The following is a 22,922-nucleotide window of genomic DNA, read 5'->3' on the forward strand; positions in this document are numbered from 1 at the left end:
CAGTCTTAGAAGGCAGCAATTTTTACATGCAGCCTGCTTTAGATAGGCCATATTAAGGATCCATCTGCCTCCTAGTTAAAGTGATGCAAAAAGCCAACTGCAGCAAGCAGGCCTGGCAGTTTCTCCATGCAATGGAAACTACAGGGGTTTTTCTAGGGGAGGGTAAACCTGTTTTAACCCAGCTCAGTGGAATTTACCAGTATTTCCACCTTACATTCATGGTCGCACCTGTAACAAGGCTTCACACAGTAAAATAACTGTGTAAAAGCCTGGGGGTGGGGGGGTTACAGCCCCTTTCTTATCACAGAGCATGCTGGGGTGAGCAATCATTAGGCCCAAAGCTGCACAAATGTTACATGGGCAGTATGAAAGCATTGTCCCGTGACTCGATGTGCCCATCAACATCCTTACCTGCCTCCTGCGGACAGGTTAAGTGGAAAAGGGCCTTGGGCAGTCTGGTTTCTCCCTCCAAAGCCAGGCTGCCACCTCATCTTGCTCTAGTAATGGTGCTGAACATCAGAAGTTCCCACAGCCCAGGCTAGACACTGCTGCAGAGGCCCACACAGAGCCAGAAGACTGGGCACATCAACACCTAGCTAAGAGGGAGCTGTCTGTGAGGGAAACACCAAGGGAAGGGGTGAGGATCTGTACCAAACCACTGATAATTCCTTGAGACAACAGGTCTGGGACCTTCCCAGTTGGGCTTTTCCCAAGGTTACTTCCCTCCTCTTCTTACTCATCTCCAGATAAAATGTGCAAAGCAGCACCAGCATACAAGCCCTGACTTTTACTGCCACCCCAGCACACAAGAAGCTGCCCCCCTACAGCAGACCGAGGGGGAGAGAAAGGCATTCCAATGTTCTGAGAACATGGCAGCAGTTTATTTACAGTTCTTCAGCCACTCCCTGCCCCTGCAGAAGCTGTAGTAGCTCTCACCAAGCTTTAGGAGGGCCTTGGGTGGCAGGGAGATACAGGCTGTCAAAGGAAGTGCCTCAGCCCCTCAACCTGAGCACTCTGGGAAGTGATGCCACAGGGCTGAACAATGACCAGGAGAGCAGGATACCAGTGCAAGTGAAGGAAACTCCCCCTCCAGCAGCAGTTTCTGGAATCTCCCATTTCAGATCCAAAGGCAGGGACAACCTGAAGCTGCCTCAGTTCCTTGAAATCTTTTGGCACGTAGGAGCCCATAGGTATTGCTCCCACCCTCTCCAGCACAGGCATCTGAGGAATAGCTCAGCACAGCTTAGTACGGCCGAAACTTGCGCTGGGCTCGCATCAGCGCGATTCTCTGCTTGTCCTCCTCAAATTTCTTCCTCAACTGGGCGATATCTGAAACAGGCAGAAAGAGAAAGAGGACAGGTCACACAGGAGCAGCAGATATCCCTCCTGGGGAGCTGTGCTTCCACACACCAGGAGGGGCTCAGTCCTGACACCCACAAAAGCACACTTCCCAGAGCGGGTCCTCTCGCACCCGCGCTGAATGCCGAGCTGGGGCTCTGGCGGCCCATCTCCAGCAGTGCTGCAGCTCCCTCTAGAGGCGGAAACTGGCCAGGTTCCGCTTTGCATTGCTGCCTTTGTGCACCGAAGAAACATCTCCTGGGAAGCCACGACCTGCGTGCTCTCCCACAAAACATTCCAGTATCCCTTGCTAGGACAGGTGGTGGCAAGGGGCCTTAAAGAGCTAGTGAGGCCATTCACATAACCACAGAGTCAACTGTTGACCTGCAGGTGGACATAGCCTCTGCTGAAGGAAAAGGGACACTCTTTGGGCCACAGTGTGAAAGACAGGAGACACAGGCAGGGGTCGGAGACCTGGATACTCACGCTCTCTCTTGGTCTCACGATGCTGCCAGGCATAGAAGTTGAGCAGCTCTTTGCGGGCCCTTTTCTGTTTCTCCTTCTCCAGCAGCCGCAGGTTGGCAGCCTCTGTCCGGGGCAGGCCAGGCTTCCGGCCCTTCCGCGTTACCTTCACCCAGCCCTCCTCATCTGGAACACCTTCCTCCCTGGCCGCTTTCGCTTCTTCCTGTAAAGACAGGAGGGTGAGGCAGCTCGGTGCAGACAGGCTGCTGGCCAGCATAACGCATGGCTGCCCCACAGTTCCGCCAAACACATGCAAAGCTACAGCTCCTGCTTCTGCACAAGATTTGAAGAAAGGCATGGGACCAAGGGTGCAGGCATTCAACTCTCAGTCACAACACTGCACACCAGCCAGGAACCAATTTATTTGTGGATACCTATGGTAAGTCCTGGATGGAAGGCTCATGGACCAAACTAGGACCTGGCTGCCCATCAGCAACTGGGAGTAAAACCACCCTGCCCACCAGCGTGCTTCCCTCTGCCCTTTCTACTGAGATCTTCTCTATTCCTTTCCTCTCCCCAAACAAACTGCTTAACTGGGTTCCTTCCCCAGCCTGACCTCACCTCTGCTATCTTTTTGTCGTAGTCTTGCATGTAGGCATCCACCTCAGCCTTCAGCTCCTCCTGATCCACAACTGAGGCCGCATAGCTGGCGATCCACTCTGAGACAAGAGAGGGCAGAAGTCAGCAGTAGCCTCTGTTAGAAGCAAGCCCCTAGCATTATGCCTTCGGACAGCTCCATAGAGAACTGCCCTGGAGAAGGACACACATGCTCTGTTCCCGCTCCTGTTCAGCCTCCCCACTGCCACACCTCAACCAACTCGTGGCCCAGGACCCAGCCGGTAAGACATGGGAAGAGCCTGCAACTCTCCCAAGCAGGAGTGGGCTAGCCCGAAACCCAAGCAGCACAACATTCAGGGCTGCGTTCCTGTCAAGGGGTCACATCTTAAGTGCTGTCATCTTGACGGACACCTGGTGCCTGTTATTGAGTCCGGATTCCATTCTGAGGGCAAGACACAGCCAGTTTCTCTGAATCCATGTGATACTGAAAAGATGTTGGGAAAAGTTGCCCTTCCATTGTACCACGTGACCCCATTTTCCCATAAGGTCACTGGACCAGACTACAACACCCAGTACAACAGGATTGCTTTTTGCGAATAACAGAAGCAGGACAATGAAACACCGGGCATCTCCCAGTTCAGGACAAAATGGTGAGAATTAATGTGGGACATGCAGGGTAGGATTTAGCAGGGAATGAGTATAGTTATTCCCTGGCACCAGCTAGCAGGAAGATAGCTAGGGCTGACTTACTGCTAATGCCGGTTTTCACAGGGTGACTCTCTGTTGATATCAGCAAGGGACCTCCCTGTGACAGGGCTTTGGCTGCCTGGACACCACCTGGTTTCCTGAACACCACATATGCTACTTGAAATCCCTAAAAGAAAAAGACACCTAGGCCAGTCAGATACATTGGGGAAACTGGAGACACAGCAAGGAGCTACAGTATAAATAATGATACAATAAAACAAAAATCAAACCAGAAGTTTAGTGGGATAGCAAAAAAAGGTAATGTAAACTTAAATAATTGCATCACACAATGCACCCAAACGGTTTCCCATATTTCACGTTCCAAATAGTACCACTCAGTGCTTTCATCCCCTCCCATTCTGACTACTGTAGCATCAGTACTCCCCTCCCCAGAGGGGAGCATTCCCCAAGCTTTACCGTTACAGATTTTCTGTTGAAGAATTTGGACGTCAGTTTTTCTTTTTTCTCTCCCGGCTCTGGCTTGTCACAGATGTCCACAGACTGCACATGCCCGCAGCGGGCGAAGAGCCGAGACAGAGCATCCTTGACACGGGGAGTAGGAGAACAAGCGGTACAGAACTGCGGGAGCGACCCCCCTCGCCCACCCTCTCACGCACGGACCGCAGAGGGCAGCGGGAGGCTCCGGCGCGCCCCCAGCCCCTCCGCCCACCGGCTCCTGAGGCGATGCCCCCCCGCCATCGGTGAGACCCCCTCCCCCCCAGCCCCGCTCACCGCGCTGCAGTACGGGGGGACGTTGAGGACGAAGAGGGTGCGGCGAGGCGGGTGCGCGGTGCCGGCCCCTTCGCGCACCTGGTGCTCCTTCACCAACAAGCAGTGGGGCGAGCGCTGCCGCGCCCCGAACTTCACCGCCAGAGCTGCGAGCGACGCACCGGTTAAAGACCCCGCCGCCGCCCCGGCCCCGCTCCCGCTCCCTCCCCGCTGCCCCGGGCCCCCTCACCCGTGTAGCCCGGCGGCGCCGCTCCGGCCCCACGCTGCTCGGCGGCCGCCATCTTAGCTCGGCGGGAAGCGGCCGGGCGCGGGGGCCGCCGGGAGCCGTAGTTCGCCGCGGCGGCGCGGCGCCGCTAATGGCCGCGCTGAGGGACACGGCGCCGCCCCGGGCTTGGGGTGACGAAGCGGTTTGCCCCCGCGGAGCAGCGCCCCGGGGGCTCTGTAAGAACGCTAATCACACACCGTCATCTAGCCCGACAGTTCTGAAAATGCGTGCAATGTGCTTAATCCTAGAGAGGCAAATAAAAAAATTTTTAAAGATATGGAAGAACATTCAAGGACAACAGTACTAACAACCGGGTTTAAAGACTCTTGTAAATCGGGAAATGAAAAAAAAAAAAAGATGACCATTACAGAGGAACTTGTATTTATGACTGAATGGAAGGCAGAGCCACTCCAAAAATAAAGATATGAAAGCAAGACTGTGTACAAAGTCTCAGCGGGAGTAAGAAATTATATGGAAAGCTGACTCAACCAAATAACCAAGTTAATGAACATCATCATCAGAAGAAATGCTACATACAAGAACTATGAAAATATACCAAACAAACTTGCACATTATGGCATCACTTCAGAAGTCATCGCATTTTGGGGGGGGGGAAAAAAAAAAAGCAAAGGAAAAAGAAACAAATACCATTACAAATTACCTCCTACCTGCCCTGGCCAGCCACATGGAGTTAGTGCAAGCAATCTGTGTTTTATATGCAAGTTTACAATCTCTAACAGCCCAGAAAACCCCCTGAAGCATGTTGCACGAGGTCATGTGCACAGATGTGAGGTCAGCAGGGGGTAGGTGAGCTCAGTGGGACACAAACAAGGTTGACTTGACAACTGCAGGCCACCCAGGAGAAACTGGAGACCTGCAGAGTGAACTACTGGGAAAGCACTAGGAATAGCCAACTGGTTACTCCTTTCAGTGCCCAGCAAAAGCAGCCACGCTATGAAGTATTAGAAGACCAAGAGACCTTTAGTGAACTGAGAAAAGGAAGAGCAATGCACACCAAGACATTGCTGTAAGACAGGTCATGGGAGTGGTGTTTAGACAACCACTGACTTCAAGTAAAAAATAAAATAAAATACTGCCATAGATTACACAGCTAGAAAACAGAGCAGTAGTTCTTCCAAGAAAGTATGTTAATGTCATCAGAGCTTCTCACAGAAAACCTAAACACAATGCACAATTTACCAGCAAGTTAAAAGTGCATCTTGCTATTTGGCTTTTGGAATGGACATAAATCTATTAATTAAAAAAAAATATATGCTTGGCTCTCCCCATTCCTTCAGAAGAGTCAGGATATGCCTCCACAATACATGTGTCTTCCCATTTCCTCAGCTTTCTATCTGGATAATTAAATCTATGATAATTAAAGTACCCTACTTCACCAAGAACAGGTTCCCTGATTTCACAGCTATTTTTTTTTTTTTATAAAATTACTTTTTGAATTACCAGTCTGTCAATAACAAAGGACATTCTTTTTCTTTTCTGTGGTAACAGAACTGGAACTAGGTGGGGACACAAATTGCTCCCACTTAGTAGCAAGATCAGCTACAAATTTTGATGATCCAGATTAAAAGGCTTATCAGTATCAATTCTCTCACCCATATACTCTTCTTGTCCTTCATCACATTATAGAAACTTCAAAACTGATATTCTAAGAGCATGCTTGACCCGATGTTGGAACACCACCTAAGTTTAGCTGCTTCACAGCATCTAAAAAGGCTTAGAATCCACTCTCTGTATAACAAATGTTTATTCAGAAACAGATAATACATTACCTTTTCAAACCCCTAATATTTCCTCCCCCTCCCCCCAATTTTTTTTTTTTTTTTAACAAAACACAGGTGTTCGATGGACAATCTAAAAAAGGAGAACAATAGCGGTCTTAGGCCCCCTCCCCTACAAACATCTGCTGTTCACATGAAGCACCCTAACAATAACGGTGTTGCTGGCTTCCAAACCAAAGAGAGTACTCCAGAAAAACAAGCCCTGCCAAGTCCTCAGTTATTTCCATGACTAATAAGGGATTCAGTGAGATAGAGGAATGGTTTGCACGAGCTAGATAGAGCAGAGTTAATACAGATCAAGAAAAAGAAATAGGGTCGACCAAGAAATTGAATCTGGACCCACAACGGTTACAGAGTTCATTAAAGTTCAGTGGAGCTGAACAGAACCGAATCGGTTAGTCTTCTAATTAAAGGCTCAAGTTCAACCCCCAGCCAGACTCTGGAAGCGGCTTATAGCTTTCCTCCCTTACAAAACTTGAGCAAACACAAACCAACGGAGCTACGGGACCCGGACCGGCGGCCGTAACGCCGCGCTACCACCTGCGCCCACGGGGAGCGCCACCTAGCGGCGGCGGCCCGCACGGGTGCTCAGCGGCCGCAGGCACAGCCCGGCGGCCCCGCACGGCACCTGCGTGACTCCCCTCGCCTACCCGTGTGCTCCTCACGACTGCTGCCTGCTCTCTCCAGAACCTCCCCCTGAAGCCGTCAAATGCAGCAATCGTCCTCCAAATCCACGCATACGAGCAGCATGCCGGCACAGCAGCCAAACATAGTCCAAAGCCCCAGCTCCTTCCTTTTTATAGCAGACTGGGTAAGTTAGAAGGTAAGAAAAAAACCTAATGTCCCTGCATCAGCAGAAGGATGCAATACAGTCTAATGCGAGTGAAACACTTGGATTTCCTCCAGCTCTGAATACCGGTTCTTATTTTTCAGTCCAGAAAGAGGAGTACAACTAAGCCTGACCCTACAGGGCTAATATAGTAATTGTAGAAATACCAGAGCCTTCCCCCTCCACCACCACCCTCTCTGCATTAGAGTTGAAGCATCCCTCCCATAGCACAATGGGTGGTGCAATTGTGCGTATGTCTCTTCTGCCCAATGCCTCCGTGGGCTGGCACACACAGCGGGAAGCTCAGTTTTTCACAATTCTCAATGTCACAGCTGCTGAGCAGAAAAATGACCAAACAGCCAGAATGAGTATTATGCCACTGAATGCATACAAGTCAAAGATGCAAGATGGTGCCCCCTGTATGGAGCCACACTTGACTTGGTACCCAGCACAGCAATTTCAGGAACAATGTGATGCTCTTGCCTGTTGAATCAAGGGGATGTACCTTTTAGTTAAAGGTCAGTCAGAGGAACGGAGAAGATCACCACTCCTTCCCTCACAATCTATGTGCACTTTTAATCGCCTCTAGGGGCTCTGGAGTAAAGGAGGAGTTACATGGCATATGCTTGGTAATACATTACTGGCAGAAGGGGGAGGTTATTCTTTTGGAAAAAAAAATCATGGAAGAAAACTCCAACTATGAAAACAGAAAGTACACACACAAGAGGAAACACTATTGTACAGTAAGGGAGCGATCATAGAAAACAGAAAATTTCAAGGCAGGCAAATGCAAACAACACCTGCATTCCTGCACTTTTCTTATTCCCCAACATAAATGAGTTTTCCAGTCCACTGTTTGCTCCCCCTTCTCAGAGTTTAATTTTGAATTCTGTGGGCTGCACAGAGGCAGAGACCCCTGAGGATTTGAAGAGTGCCTTCAAGATAGTGTCAGGGTCCACTTCAGCTGGGGGATTTGAGGAGGCGCTTGCACTTGACCGGCGTGGTTCCCCTTCCTTCTTCACTGAAGGGGTATCACTCAATCGACTGGAGGATTAAAAAGAAACAGAATTTAACCTCTTATTATGAAACAAAATTCATCACTATATCTACATGTAATCGGTGTTACCCCATTACAAATATTGGAGATAAAGGTTTTCAACATGCTTTCCTCAAAATCAAACTTCCTCATCTCAGACTAATTTTGCACTTCAGGGCTGCAAACACTATGGAGTCAAGCTATACTGCACTCAGCTCAGAGTACCACAGAGAGAAAGAGAAGGAAAATATTAATGGGACAACAATTTGCCCCCAGTTTCCCCTCCCCTCAGGTCCTTCCTCCTCAACACAGGACTCGCAAACCTGTTTGGTTCTTCCCCCCACTCAAAGGACACTTACAGCAATATAGGCTGGTCTGAGGTGATGACGTTCCCGTTCATATGAAGATTGCATTTCATTGGTTGACCTAAATAAAACACACAATTAAAAGTCCTATCAAATTGTGGCAAGGCAAGACTCCAGAAACACCACATAACAGTGCAAGCAATAGAGTTCCACATGCTGGGGAAGCATGAGAAAAAACAGCTGATACATCTTCTGTTGCAAAATCACAGCAACAGAAGAGCCACTGAAACACTCAGTACAATATGAAGAATCACACTAATTAAGAAGTTATACATAGGTACAAAACCATTAGCAGAGACACGAGAGGATCTTTCATTCTCAGCTGTCTGCTCCTCATCTGACATTCGTAACATGTCACTCATCTAGACAAAGAAAAAGCATCTATTTCCAGCTAAAAATTAACACCTAATTTCAGTCTGTAACACTGCAGGTGGATCCAGATTAAAAACTGCATTGTTGAAAGTTTACAGAGAAACCAGTACTAACTGTCTCATAAGTCCAATTCAAAATGACTCTATGCCTTGAGACTTTTGCAAATATTAGTTCTAGTTGTACTTTGCAAACAGCTATTCTGTAAGCAGCTAAAGCCTTCCTAAGGACTATCTAGCTCTTGGCACTGGATTAGAAACAAAACACATAACCTGGAAGTTAGGCCAGCAGACTTACCAGGACCCTGCCTCTAGCTCTGAGCATTCTCTTTCCAGGCAAACATGGGGTGGGGTGAGTTTATTTCACTTAAATAAACTGTGCATATATTCAGCTAGTTATATAGAAGCATATTCCATTGTCTAACTCTTGAACTGATTTTCTGGCATTTCCTCTCTCTTGGCAGCATATGAGCACATGAGATGCTTTTAAATTCTCCACCGAGCTGGACAAGTTGCCATTGATTTACTCATCCTAAATGTGATACTGGCCTCAAACTTACCGTCTAAGCACCTGTTGTTGTATTTCTTATATGCTGTGATAGCGTCTTCTTTCTTCACAAATACTACCTCAGCCACTCCAGGGTGCACCAGCCGGGCTCGCTTCAGAGCACCACACACACAGAATAACTCCTGAGGGCAGAGAGCTAGTCATGACCACAGTCACATCAAAAGTACTACTTCAACCAAAGACATCAAGTGACAAAGGCTTAACTTCCTACTTGTACCACCCATCCTGCTTAGTAATCACGTGGCAGAATCTCGACACTTGTCTTACTGTGTTTGCTATGATATGAGTACTTGGCATTAGTCATACAGGTTGCACATGCAGAAACATTCAAGACCAGTACTCTATACTGTCTGTCACATATGAAGACCACGCTTGTTCCCAGTGTGATGAGAATGGAAGCACCTAGATAATTTGGATCGGGGCAAAAGTTCAAGGAGAACACCAAACATCACTTGGCATGAACTCTTCTAAGTGATGTTAGGTATCTCAGTACACCCTAGAAATGGTATTTTGTCCCACCTTCTTCAGCACACACTTTTTTTGAAAAAGTGAACAAACCCCAAAACAATGAGGAACCCTCAAAGTTTCTGCAAGGAAAGCAAATGCACGTGATACCCCTCTTCACTGCATTCACCATAGATCAAATGATTTATCAACAGAGGTAGGATAAGGGAAGGAAGTGTCACACATCCACAGTCAGGCAGTAAGCACTCACAACAATGTCTTCCTCTGTGACTCGAGGATGCAGATTGTTTACAGTCATCTTTGTGCCTTCCAAAGGACTGAATGCCAGCTGCCAACATAAAACCCATCACATAAAAGTCAGAAACGCAGCGGGCAAGACAGTACAGCAGAGAAAGCACTAAAAAAAACCAAAGACACTAAGGTGATGTTTGGGAAAGTCTGTACACACACAAACGAGAGTGCTACAGCTAGTAATGGGAAGTATCAATGCTTACAAAAGCCCACCTCATCTGACGATGAAGATTAGCCCCCTTTCCATGCTAATTTCTCTTTCATTCCCAAGTATAACATTAACTTAATCTGCATATGTACACAGTACTCTGGTCACGCCCACACTTTTAGGCACATGTGTCATGTTGTACTCCACACCAGCTAGCAAACCCCACAATATGGCCCCAGCCCCTCACAAGCGTGCTGAACTCAACATGCCTGGGAACACCTGGTGGGTCACCTGTACCCAGCATCAGGCAGTCTGGCAAAGAATTGCAGGCAGGTGGTCTACAAAATGGCCGAGAGGTCTTGTGTGTACAAGTTGTGTTTGGAAGAATCCTGGTTTACTCCTTGCTAACAGGACTGGACAGAAGACAACATATCTAGCAGTGTTAAAACACTAGGGACATGGAAGCCACCAAGGAGTACCCAAACAACAACTGCCACCTCCCTGTAACATGGATTCCTCCAGGACCATGTGCTCTCATGCTAGAGAGAAAAGCTAGGAGAAGCAAGATGCACCATCTGAGAATTCCCAGTCTCTTAATAAACTCTGAAGAAAAGGATGTTTAGACAGGTTTCAAATTCTTGGGACACAGACTGCAGTTATCAGAGTAAGCTTGAGGGAGTCCCAGAAATAATGGTGCAAGACAGGCAAAAAAGAGCTGTTCACATGACCAATGAACAGCAAGTTTCAGATGTTTCAGAGACTTCTATAAGGAGTGTTTCCCACTTTGCTGAACTCACCTCAACAGGTGCTGGTTCCTTTGGAGGCTCTTCCTTGGTCACTAAGGTCCGGGACATGTTTGTCAAGGCCTTTGTCCGCATAGGAGAGGGAGGTGCAGGTGGAGCTGTGTAAGTATCATTCTGGACCACTTTAGTCAGGGGAACAGTCTTGGACAGAGAGAACTTGTTGCCACTCAGTCCAGTCTACAGGAAGAATAAGTACCTCAGAGCTGCAGGCTACAAAAGTCATCCCTCTTTTTCAAGCACCAACAGCAGCTGAGTATTACTAGCACGTACCAAGAACTGCGTGTCCTGCCCCATGTCAAAACCAATACAGTGCTGGAGACTTTCAGCTTTGAGACAAAAATTAACTAAAGTTTCTGGGCATAAATATAAAAAGATATGTTTATCCCAAAAGAACACTTTCCTCACTAATGAGCACCTTTTAGTTTCATATTCTTCTTAAATGAACTTTACCAGTGCAATGTGAATTTGAAAAGCTCCTTTTATCCAAAGATTTTCAAGTACTTTACAAAGTGTTCACAAAGATTGTTCATTAACAATGAGATTGAGCTGCCCTAGTACAAACCACAATACTTCTTCAGAAACACCAAGCTAGGGTACACAAAGACATAGAGTGTAAACTTTCCAGTTGGAACTACCAGAGTTTAAAGCCAGACTAAAAACTGTACTTGGTAGCTGCTGGAGAGAACACATTTGCTCCTTAAAAAAACCACCAAAAAACCAAAAAAACCCACTCAAAAAAACACAACCAAAAAAGCTCACCCATAAGACTGTTTTTAAGAATCAAACAGCCAGGAGATCTATTCTAATTACCCACGTGAGAAAAAAACATGGGATAATCATTGCACTAGACTGTCTGTGTGACAGTAAAACCACATGAATATGCTTTATAAGAACCACAGAATAATTTAGGACAAACCTTATGTCCAATCCCCATGTCTGAAACAGGGCTAACTCCAAAGACATATCACGTTGGTCAGGGCCTTATCCAGTTAACCTCTGAATATCTGAGAATGGCCATGACACAACCTCTCTGGGTCACTGTGCCAGATGCTGATCAATACCCGAGAACTGCACCACCCCACTAGAATTTTTTTTGCTGCAACACAGCTGTTGGTTCATCTTCTCCCTGTTCTTTCCTGAAAAGGACCTGGGGTTTGCCTTTTCTATGACCACATATTAGGCAGTAAGAGTGAACAGATCTCACCACAGCCGCCTCTTCTCAGCCTTGAGACACAGCTCTCACCCTCTCCTCACACATTATGCGCTGCAGCCCCCTGACTACCCTGTTGTACTGGTTCTGTCAGTGTCTGTCTTGCATCACAGAGCCCCAAAATCGGCATAGAACTCCAGGTGCATTCTCAAAATGCCAAACAGATGGGAATAATTATCTCCCTTGATTTGCTGGCTATAATCTTACTAACATCCAATTTACATTTGGCCTTCATTACTGTAAGGATGTGCTGCTAACTCATTCTTAGTATATCACTCAGCAGGACCCCCACGCTCTTTCCTACAAAGCCACTTTCTAGCCAGTCAGTTCTTGGTTTAAGTTGCAGGTTACCCCATCCCAAGAGCATCCCAAGACCTCACATTTATCTGTATTGAAATTCCACCTTCTCCAGATCATCAGCTCTCCAACAAGCTGCCAACTAAGATTCTGCATGGCAAGAGATTTCTTGCTTTGATATCCAGTCTTCATAAGCAGTTAAAAGCTTTCTGTGCTTGCTTGCTTGCTCAAACAATAATGAGATAGGTTCAAAGTACTTCCCCAACAAGAAGAAAGTCAAGAGCTAACATGCAGCAACCTGCCAGCAAGACAAAGCACACACTCTGGCTGTAAAAGGCCTATAAAACCACAGTTAGCATAAAAAGGACTCTGTCCCAAAAATAACACTAGAAGCATTGGCACAAAGGGAAGAGTGGGATGAAGAGCAAACATTTCAGGAGAAAGCATCCTTTACACACACATTTTAAAAGAACATAAGCCCTATAAAGCCACAGCCTGTGTGTCCACCCAGTGTGAGCATGGCGTGGTGGGGACTGTTCAGATAATCCCTTACCGCATTATGCAGAAAACTGTTTGTGGTGGTGATTTTCATCTGTTTGCTAGTAAGGGGAGAGACACTTTCATCATCATCTTCCATGTCATACAGACCCTGTAGAGAAGCAAGGTAATTGTTTACAAGCAGGTAGATTTAATCTAGACACCTTTTCCAAAATAAGTAGTTTTCTCCTGTCTTCAGCCTTCTTCAGTTAATGAACATGACCTATATTGGACTTTACTCCTGTCCTTGCAGCTTGGGACACAAAGCTGAAGGTACCCAAGTCCATTTCAAAACATCAGTGTAAAAACTATCAAACTTCTTTTCCAGAAACGCCACAGTAGAACTGCTTTCCCAGGTGTACTGAAATGACATACAGATTTCTCTAATCCCTAGACCTCATCAGGACTAATGAAACCACATCAATGGAATAAAGCCTCAGTGCCTTACTTCTTAGCACCCTGCTACCTTTAAAGTTGAAGCCTGTGCATATGATTTTTTAAAATTATTTTTAAATTAAGCAGATGCCTGCCAAATACATCTGAACCAACCATTCTTTTTGAATAGCCTCCTTTCCTCAGCACAGCACACATCCATCTGGCACTCAAAAACACTGCACTAGGAGGTTTACTGAATGAATAATTAATTTCCCAGTTCAACTTAACACTCATAGCCCAGCCTTAAAATACTGAGGCGAACTCCTACACAAATATTTTTTCATAGACTCAAAATAAAGTTAAGAAAAAGTCTATACACATATGGCACTACCCAGAACGTAAGAAGTCACGACTCAACACAGCTTCCCATTAATTCAGTAGAAAGGTAAGAAAAATGGAGGTATTAGCAAGGAGAGTTTGCAAAATCAGTGGGTTTTCCTAGTCGGCAAGATTCTGGTTTACAAACAGGAAAGCTGTGCTAGTAACAGAAGTACTAGGAAGGAAAAAAACCCCAAAAGGCATGGTAGAACATGGAAGAATTGTGCAGAAAAGAAAAGAGCTGGGAAAAACACTAGCCATCAGGACAATGGACTTGAGTTTGAGATAAATAAAATCAGTTCCAGGATTACAGCGCTGAGAGGTCAGAATAATGATGACACTTCCTTAAGTGACAGCATCTGGGACAGGTAAGGCCAACAGGTCAAAGTCGAGGTAACACAAATAGCTGAAGTTACCATAATTGAAGCTAAAAAACCCTAGGACATGGCATTTTGGATGTCAGCTTTCCAATATTTAATGTAATGCTTTGTGTACAGACACACACAAGCATTTGGGCACAGACACCTCACACAGTAAGGTAAGCAATACAAATGTGTAATTCCTCTCTGAGAGGACCCAAGGTGTTCAGGTGGCTGAATGGCTGGGGGTTGTAACAAAGGTGTTAAAAAGTGATGCCAGAAGAGACAGCACAAATTCTAGGGTCTGCCTCACAGCCTATTTGATAAGGGATATGGCAACTTTGAAAGTACATCAGAATACCAGTTAGCATCATTCACTATCAGGTTTCCAGCAGGGACCCACAGCTGGGATTTCACAGAAAGGTTACACCCTCTCCCACCTCACTGTAGAACATCTGACCATGTACAATCATATCCATCCTCTGAACAGGCTGGCAGGATGGTGAATCAAAACAACCAATAACTTGATCTGATGGAGTGTCCCTGAGAAATTTACAGAAAGACATCAGAGCTAAAGGTCACAGTCTCTAGAAAAAAAAACACATTAGCACATACAGATAAAAATTGGAAATGCCAACTTTGCATTCATATAACACACAAGGAATCAAGATCAATTAGAGTAAATGAAAAGCTCAATTACCATGAAAGTATCTCAAACACACAAGGACAGGGAGCTAAGCTGTTAACAGAACTTCCAAACACTTTTATTTCCTACTTAAAAGTTTTCTTTGCACCTGTCAATGTTTATGGACACTTTCCTTCCCCCACAAAGGTAACAAAAGGCACAGAGGAGACACACACCTGTTTGTGTGTATGGTTGTTCACCACATTGATCCTCATTCCTGCTGGATGAGAATGTCCAGGAACTGGAGCCTTCTGCTACAGTCAGGGAGAAAGAATCAAAGCATTAAATGCTAGAGTCCACCAGATCCCCGCTTCAGAAGATCAGAGCCATTAGTTGGCACCCTCAGACCATTTAAATGAAATTCGCTCTCCTGCTCTTGAAACATATTACCACAATAAGTTATGAGATAATGACTACGTTTCCTGTAATACATTCAATACAAGATAGCTTCACTTAATTGAAGAAATGAAAATCTAAGGCCACACAGAGAAACTGACGCAAGTTACTTGAGTTTTAGTCCAAGATTAGTGGGAAGGAGACTTAACTCCAGTCCTGCCAGCACTGCCTTGATCTACACTTTTGCCAACACAAAACCATGAATGGGGTAAATCAACCTCCCTTCACGCAACAGGGAACCAAAGACACCCATTTCCACAAAGCTCAACAAATTGGGACACAACACAATTTAGTTCAGTCCTGTTTCAAAAGCGAAGTAAAGACTGTCCCTTCACACTAGAGCTGAAATAAGCTGTAGCAGAATAAAACGATACACAGGGTAGTGTAGCTGACCCTTCTGCAGCCTGTTATTCCATGAAACAGGGAAACCACAACAACAGTTGTCAGGGAATGCAGCTGTACTAACCAACAACTGAAATCAAGCAGCAACTCCCCTGAAAATGCCCTTTTGATTTTTGAAAAAGCTGGAAGCTGTCCATTACAGGACAGAATGGGTCGTTTTACAAGAATACTCCATACAGGCAGTAAAATCTTTAAATTTGCATTTTCCCTAGGCTAACTTACACCACAGCACCCTTGCATTTCAATTTGCTAATTAAGTCAGAAATAAGGGTACCTGTCCTATGGAAGCATCAGCAGAGCTGAGGAAATTCTTTGCATTTCAAAGACTTTTTTCCTTTAAGAGAAAAAAGGCCACAGTACAGGACATTAGAGTCGTGTGCTGCATCTCAGATCCAGATATTTCAGCTTTATTCAACTCCCACATGTGGGAAGAGAGGAGGACCATGGGCAATTTGGGATTTTGGTACAAATCTTTAAAAAAGTGAGTAGATAATTGCTGTTATGTACCATTTTGTCTACAGCCTTATTCACTGTTACTACAGTATTTTTTCTTGCATTATGTTGCCTAACAAACAGGAAGTACTATAGGTCAAACTAAATCATACAAAAAAAAAAGACCTGGTCAGAGCAAATTGCTCCAACTATTTCTACAAAGTTTCTAGGAGTTAAAAACATTCTGCTCCTAATGGCTGATGGTGGTGATCTGGCTTATGACAGCATTTGTACTAATTACCCTAATAATAAAAGACTACTGAACAGACTGCTTTATTGCTCTGTGATTAGCCCTTCTTACTGCCACAAGAGTCCTTTCTCTTTCTTACGTCAGCCTGGCAGAAACGAAATTTCCTAGGCTAGTTTACAGGATATATTTGATATTCTTGAGCAAAACCCACAGTTGAACAGAAAACAGGCTCATCCAGGCTTTCAAACTGATGAGAGTAGGAGATTTTCTGGGTATGTGTAAGCACGCTGCTGATCTTTGGGAGGAGGAACAGGAAAGAGAAACGTCAGTTTCATGCTTGTAGACCTAAGGAACAAAACCACTCTTCAAACAACAATCCTGACAGTCTGGGAACTTCTCTTCTGACTACCTACTGTACCTAACACACACATAGTTTAATAGTAGTTGCTTCTCAGAGAAGTTTGCTAAGGATCAAGCTACTGTGCGCACAGCAAAGTGAAATTAGAAAATTGTCAAAGGAAATCAGCAGATTAGGGTGACCAACTGATTATTTTGCAGTTGAAATAGATCTTGAGCCTCAGCAGAAATGCTTCATGTAATCAGGCAACTCCCTGGAAGCCAGGGCTTTCCTGAAAACCAGACAAGTAGAAACAGAGAAATTGCTCATTCAATTTTTTTATCTTCTTAGATATAAACACAGCTGCATATTCTGAACCGTTATCCCAACGCTAGAATAAACCAGACAGACAGGACAATCTACCACATCAGACTTGCAAAGAGGGGTGATATAAAAACAACAAAAAGTGCATACATTTTCTTTGTATTCAGGTGGGAAAGAGACAAATTAACTATTCACGATGACTACTTTAATGCTGACAGGAGTGCTGCTTTAGTCTTTATTTGGCCCAAATTTAAAATAAAAATTTAAATGAAAGCTGGGATTCTACAAAAAGACCCAAGTAGCTGCAAGGACACCCAGAAGGCTCTAAATCCTGCCCTACAGGCTGGACTGAACTGTATGACCATCACTTCTATTGTAAACATGCGAATATACTCATGTATTAGAATTTCTACTGGACTGCTGTACAGTAACTGAGGGGCTCAGAAGTGACTTGCTTGACCTACTTGGATAGTTTTGGTGATCTTCACGGCTGGATTTACTGTCCCCATAGCTGGGCTGATAGCAGCTGGCGCACTCCTTTTTAAGCTGATCTTCTCTCTGGCATCCACCACTTTGGTCACCTTCTCAGCAGCAACACTTTGCTGCTTACGGGAATTCAACATCTCTCGAGCATCCTGCACCTTCCCTTTGATTTTGAACCGAGCATCCTTTTGAACCAGTTTTTCACGGGCATCTTTAACCCCCAGTTTGTGTCGGGCATCAGTGAGTCCTATCTTCTGTCGGGCATCAAATGTCCGCTGGAAATTGACAGCTGGCGATGATCTATTTAGAAGATTTTGCTGGATTCCAATGCGAGATCTTACACCTCCAAACACTGGCCTTGTGTTAAGCCTGGGGGGCAGGGGAGGAAAAAAAACAACTTTCAGACATTGTAAGATGTGACACAGTATTAATAAAAGTATTTGTGTAGCTGCAAACAAAAGCTCATTATTACTGTACAGAAATCCACTCAGGTTAGATGTCCAGATAAAACAGCTTAGGAGCTCTACTGTTGTATGCTGGATTTTACTTTCTACATAAACAGCTAAGGAACTTATTTCCAAAATCCATCCTTAAGCTCACAATCACAAACTTAAGTTAAAAGGTCTGACTTCAGCTGTGCCAAGTACATACTACATTTAAACAAAACTCACCAATTTAGGTACTTTGGGGAAACCTCTGAAGACAAAGAGGAACAGAAACAGATTTTCTAGCCTTAGGATTGAGCAGGTCTGCCAAAGCATCTTTTGTAATACCATAATATGTCCTGGTACAAAAGAAACATGGAACTACACACGATTTCAAGAATTCTGGGCAGCCAGTTCAGATCTGTGGGAGTGTAGAGGCTTAGCATGTACAAGCACCAGTAACCATCTCAGTTCAAAGCTACCAGTTTCAAAGTTGATTAACTGCCAGTGAAATACTTATCAGTCAAATTAAAGAAGAGGCAATGATGTTGAAAAGTAATCTACTAACAAAACTGTTGCAATTGATGTCCTTTATATTCTAAGCACACGGTCACAACAGTGAGCACAGAAAGATAAAAGCCCACAGAAAGGACAGCATTTATACACAAGTATTACTAAGCAGCAGACCATTATGTAGTGAAAGCTGAAACTAGCTTCTTGTTATTGGTCTGACTCACTTTTTCAAGATCTCCCCTAAAAGGAAACAGCTTGTCTAATTTTTTAATACAGTTCCTCTAAGTATTTTTTGATTTCTTTCTCCCATTATGTTTATTTTTTAAAGAGATTACAAAGTAGCAAGAGATGTTAAGGTACTGAACAAATAGTCTTGCTGTTGGCTTTTCAGAATTCAAAATAAGCTACAGAGGGCTACAGTGTTCACCTGCTTTCTGAAATGTACTGTCCCATATTATAGTCTAAAAGTAGATATCTAGAATTTGTTGTAAAACTCAAAAGGCTAACATCACAAATTCAAACAATGATGCAATTTCAATTCTTCATACAGCTTTACATCAGTATTGCCTGATCTACAATCTTAATATTATTTACAGTCCTGTATTTTCAATGGACAGTTCTGTAAAAATAGAGATGAGAGACTGAACCTCCATTTCTGTCTCTTTCATTCTTGTGTCCAGACAACTGGACAGCTAAGGCTAGGCTCCCATTTTGTTACCTGGCCAAGAATCCTATGGCTGCTCTCTCATACAGTCAAAGCACACTAGCCTGAAGAAACCGGACCATTTATTAAAATATATCCAGAGTAACACAGAAGACAAACAGTACTCATAAAGCAACAGCCACAGAACAAGACTTCCCTTGCAATTTTAAAAAGCATTGATTTAGCTATGCTGAAAGCATTCAGTACTTGAGTGCTGCTGAAGGGTTTGATGAGTGGTTCCTTTAAATGAGCATAAAAGAGGTCAAAGTAAAACCAGAAATATATGTATCAGCATTTAAACCAGAATTAGTTAAAACTGTTAATGACATGAACTAATTAAACTGGTTAGGAAACTCTGTACTGAAGATTACAACATCTCTGAAGACTTGTTTATCCTAATCAGCAACTATTCCCTAGTGAACTGCTTACCAGACAACAGCATCAACCCCTCAGACATTTTGTGCCACAGCATCTGAAATAATAGGGAATCTCAAACATCTAATTCACTTTCCAGTACCCAAGTTCTGGCTGGAATATTTTGTGGATTAGTACATTTTATAGGCGGGAAATTTTCTGTTATTTCATCTAGACTATTGAACAGCAGTTTACTCAGCCTATCCAGCCTTCACAAAGTCATAGACATCATAGAAATCTCATGAAGTGAGCTAAACATGATGAACAAGAGAAATGCAAGACACAAAAATTCTTAACAGTGCTGCAGAGGGACTACTGTTCAACAAAAAAAAGCAAGAAGAATTCCTGGAAGAAATGAGATTTAAGGAGGGATTTGAAAACGGAGAAAGGAGGTATTTGGCATGTTAAGCAGCATAAGACTGTTCCAAGTACACAAGATAACATGAATGAAAGGGCAAAGCCAAGGCCTTGTCTAGACTAGGATTTAAGCATGTGTTTGAGTATTTTACTAGTACACATTAGCAGAGACCTTTCAAAATACTACCCTAGGCACGTAAGTGTGGATATTCAGAGTTTAAACCTAAGATTCTCCAATGACCATTAAATTAAAACAAAAAAAAACCACCAAAGCAGCAACAACCACCAAAAGGTGCATGCTTAGCTAACACAGATAGGGAGAAATCCATGGATAAGATTTTCAGAAGCACCAAGAGACTATGGCAAATGGGAATATGAAAAGCTACCAAAGGAGATGCCAAATAAAAACTGCCAAGAGCTGCGCTAAAGTAAATGGCCCAGCCCACGCTGGAGACATCTGCCGTACAAAGACTGTAATCTTGTAGCTTATATGGAACACACTCCACACCCAGACAAGCATTTCAAACAATCTGCCAGAGCACCACTACAGAGACTACAGGTTCCAAGGGCCGGCCAGCAATTTCTGTGAAGCCGTTGCAGCCCCAGGCCTGGCCGGTGCGGATCCCGACCAGCTCTGCCACAGTTACGGCTGCCCGTGGCACCCCCACCCCTCCCACGGCTATCCCGCAATGCACCGTGCCGCTCCCCAACGCGCCGCGGCCGGAGCTGCGGGGACATCGCGCACCCCGGGGCACAGCCTCCCGCAGAGCTGCGGCCCGGCACTAGCTCCAGCTGCAGGGCAGCCTGGCTGTCGACGGGGCTCGGTGCTGAGGGGCGCCGCGGCCCCGCCGATCCCAGCTCGGGGAGCGCCAGCGGGTTAATCGGCGGGGAGAAGCAGGAGGTAGCGGGGAAAGCGCAGGTGGGAGACACTGGGGAGGCGATGGGCTGTGCCGGGAGTCTCGAGAGAAACGAGAAGGGCCCGAGAAGGCACGGGGAGAGGCGGCGCCTGGGCCTGCCCCGCCAAGGCCGGAGCCCACGGGGCAGCGCCGGGCACAGGGGGGCGAGGGAGGGGACAGACACCCCGCCCCGTCCCCAGTCGCCTCGTCCCTGAGCGACGGCCACCGCTACCAATCTGCACCAAAGGCACGGCCCCACAGACCAGTGCCTAAGCCAATGGGAAGGCGACAGCCAGGGACAGGGCCGGGCCGCGCTGAGAGAGGCTGCGGCCCGCAGCCTCCGGAGCAGAACGACCGAAAGGGAAAACAGAGAAACCCCCGGAGGTCGCCGTGCCCGGGGCGCTGCCCTCCTGGCTGCTTACCTCCCTTTCACGGTCACACCGCGCTTCCGTATGAGCTCGTCTAAGGAGAGGTCCGCCATCTTGTCGCGGGGCCCAACGATAAGACGCAGCGAGCAAGACCCGGACATGACATCATACCGCTTCCGCTCCTCGCCCCGCCTCCAGAAGTAAGACAGTCCCCGCCCCCGACCCCGCCCGACCGTGCGAGGCGGAGGGGCCGGGAAGAGCGTCCCACAACCCCCAGCGGCGCCCGGGCCCTTCATTTACATATCGCACCGGCATATCCCGGCGCGGTTCGGCCGGCGCCGGCGGCTACCCGGCACAGGAGGAGAAAAAGAACGGGCATGTACTGGGGAAAACGGAAGATTAACTTGTGCGGCGTGGAACAGCGCGGGAGGAGGCGCTCGCCCTGACCTGGAGGGCTAATGCCCAGGGTTCTGCTAAGGGGGCGGGGTAGGTCGCTTTATGCCTTAAACTTATGAGTAAGGAAAATAACGACCCGGGGTGACGCCCGGGTCCTCACTGCCAATGTGAGAGGAATTTTTGCGCGGGTACAGGTCGCCCCCGGGTGCCCCGCTTACTTCGCGGGATGCCCGGGTGCCGTGATCTGCCCGACCTCTAGTGCCGCGCGTCCCAAGGATAGAACCGCGGGGCGGGGTCCCCCCGCTGGGCGCCTGCGGGGTGTCCGGAGGGCCGCCCCACCCGCGGTAGGAGCGCAGGGCTTGATGTATTGGGCTGGAGTCGCTTCCCTCCGCCCCTGTTCTGCTCTGTCCAGTGTGTGCGGGCTGCCGGGGCTGGCGTTGGGGCTGTTCACGAGGCCTAGAAATACATCACCAAACCCCGCATAACACCTAATGTGCGCAGGAAGCAATTCCTTTGTTACCCTTTTGTGGGAGGAATTACGCCGTCTGGAATCAGACTTAAGGAGGAAAAAAAAAACAAACCAAAACCAGTGAAAGGCAAAAAGCGTTGCGCAGGCTTGGGCGGAGGGGAGCTTGCTTTGCAGGGCTTTTCCAGTGTCTTTTCCCTCCTGGCCTGGCCTGACTCGCCAGCTGCGGTGTCTGTAGCTGCAGGGCTGTGGCTTTGGCTTTCACCGCCCGCTGCTGTGCCCCCCCCCCCAAAAGCCCCCTGCAGCACAGCGTACCCCCAGGGGCCTGCAGCTCGGGGGAGACACATTGCCAAAACAGTTTTGCTTCTGCCCGCAGCTCCGTCCCTCCCCCGGCAGCTGTCAGGAGAATCACTTGTGCGGTCGGTTCCCCTCCGCACCCTCACCGTGCGCCTCCTGCCACCTCCCCCGCACCGCCCTGTGCTGCAGCGGCCCTGAGGCATCCCCGTGGCCACAGCCGTGCGCGCCACGCGAGATCCACAGGGACTTCAGCAGAGCAGGAGCCGGCGGTGAGGGCTGGGGACAAAGGCGGAGGGGACAGGTGCTGCTGAGGTGGCTGCTCGCGGCCGTGTGAGCTCAGAATCCCGCAGCACAGATTTTCTCTCAGGAGTGTTTCAAGCCTTTGTGGGCCTACAGCCATACCAGTAGTGATGCCAGGTCACTGCTTAGTTGTCCACTGGTACTTGATCCGGATCAAGGGTGGCACATGACTGCATCGCTGTCACATCAGGGTACGCAATAAGAAGTCTATGCTCTTTTTGTGCTGCCTGTCTGCAGCTATTGAGACACTTGATCGAACTGAGGCGGATGATCTGTGACAAAGCCTGCTGTTGCAAAACTAATGGGCAACATTTTTTTGAGCAAATTTGTATGAATATAAGAGCAACCCAAGTGATTCCAGACTAGAAAGCCATCTACCCAGTATCCTGTTTCCAGCTTGTGAGGATGCCCCGTGGAGGTCCCTTCCAGACCCTTGTCAGATGCCTGTTGATCTCAGTGATACTTGTGCAGCCACAATACCCTTTGGCAGG

At 46.7% G+C, this 22,922-nt stretch overlaps 2 protein-coding genes across 6 annotated transcripts; both read right to left on the reverse strand.

The window, feature by feature from the left end:
• Positions 1–772: 772 nt before the first annotated feature.
• RRP7A (ribosomal RNA processing 7 homolog A) lies at positions 773–7,200 on the reverse strand. Its single transcript, XM_080393156.1, has 7 exons — positions 4,124–7,200; positions 3,898–4,040; positions 3,583–3,708; positions 3,169–3,292; positions 2,422–2,519; positions 1,825–2,023; positions 773–1,329 (listed from the first exon to the last, which is right to left on the reverse strand). The coding sequence occupies exons 1-7, from the start codon at positions 4,173–4,175 to the stop codon at positions 1,244–1,246; spliced, it is 828 nt and encodes a 275-aa protein (XP_080249282.1). The 5' UTR covers positions 4,176–7,200; the 3' UTR covers positions 773–1,243.
• Positions 7,201–7,343: 143 nt separating this feature from the next.
• On the reverse strand, positions 7,344–21,184 carry POLDIP3 (DNA polymerase delta interacting protein 3). 5 transcript variants are annotated; one of them, XM_080393126.1, is made up of 9 exons: positions 21,027–21,184; positions 17,278–17,665; positions 14,849–14,923; positions 12,892–12,987; positions 10,826–11,008; positions 9,840–9,917; positions 9,117–9,246; positions 8,183–8,249; positions 7,344–7,831 (listed from the first exon to the last, which is right to left on the reverse strand). In XM_080393126.1, the coding sequence occupies exons 1-9, from the start codon at positions 21,131–21,133 to the stop codon at positions 7,657–7,659; spliced, it is 1,299 nt and encodes a 432-aa protein (XP_080249252.1). In that variant the 5' UTR covers positions 21,134–21,184; the 3' UTR covers positions 7,344–7,656. The 5 variants fall into 5 exon arrangements, with proteins under 5 accessions (XP_080249252.1, XP_080249253.1, XP_080249251.1 ...); XM_080393127.1 differs by having other exon boundaries at positions 10,826–10,972; positions 14,849–14,926; XM_080393125.1 differs by having other exon boundaries at positions 14,849–14,926.
• Between the last annotated feature and the right edge of the window lie 1,738 nt (positions 21,185–22,922).

This window comes from Falco punctatus (assembly GCF_963210335.1).
Source record: "Falco punctatus genome assembly, chromosome: 6".
NCBI lineage: Eukaryota > Metazoa > Chordata > Aves > Falconiformes > Falconidae > Falco > Falco punctatus.

What these genes read in the sequence shown, in the direction of transcription:
- RRP7A (XM_080393156.1), bottom strand. Translation starts at nt 4,175, where the DNA reads ATGGCGGCCGCCGAGCAGCGTGGGGCCGGAGCGGCGCCGCCGGGCTAC. An exon ending in TCCCCCCGTACTGCAGCGCG is followed by an intron (nt 3,709 to 3,897) that starts GTGAGCGGGGCT and finishes CCCCGTGTCAAG; the next exon opens with GATGCTCTGTCTCGGCTCTT. An exon ending in TCGTGAGACCAAGAGAGAGC is followed by an intron (nt 1,330 to 1,824) that starts GTGAGTATCCAG and finishes TGCCTGTTTCAG; the next exon opens with ATATCGCCCAGTTGAGGAAG.
- POLDIP3 (XM_080393125.1), bottom strand. Translation starts at nt 21,133, where the DNA reads ATGTCCGGGTCTTGCTCGCTGCGTCTTATCGTTGGGCCCCGCGACAAG. An exon ending in AGATCACCAAAACTATCCAA is followed by an intron (nt 14,927 to 17,277) that starts GTAGGTCAAGCA and finishes CCCTGACTGTAG; the next exon opens with CAGAAGGCTCCAGTTCCTGG. An exon ending in TCAGACCAGCCTATATTGCT is followed by an intron (nt 7,832 to 8,182) that starts GTAAGTGTCCTT and finishes TTAATCCTCCAG; the next exon opens with TCGATTGAGTGATACCCCTT.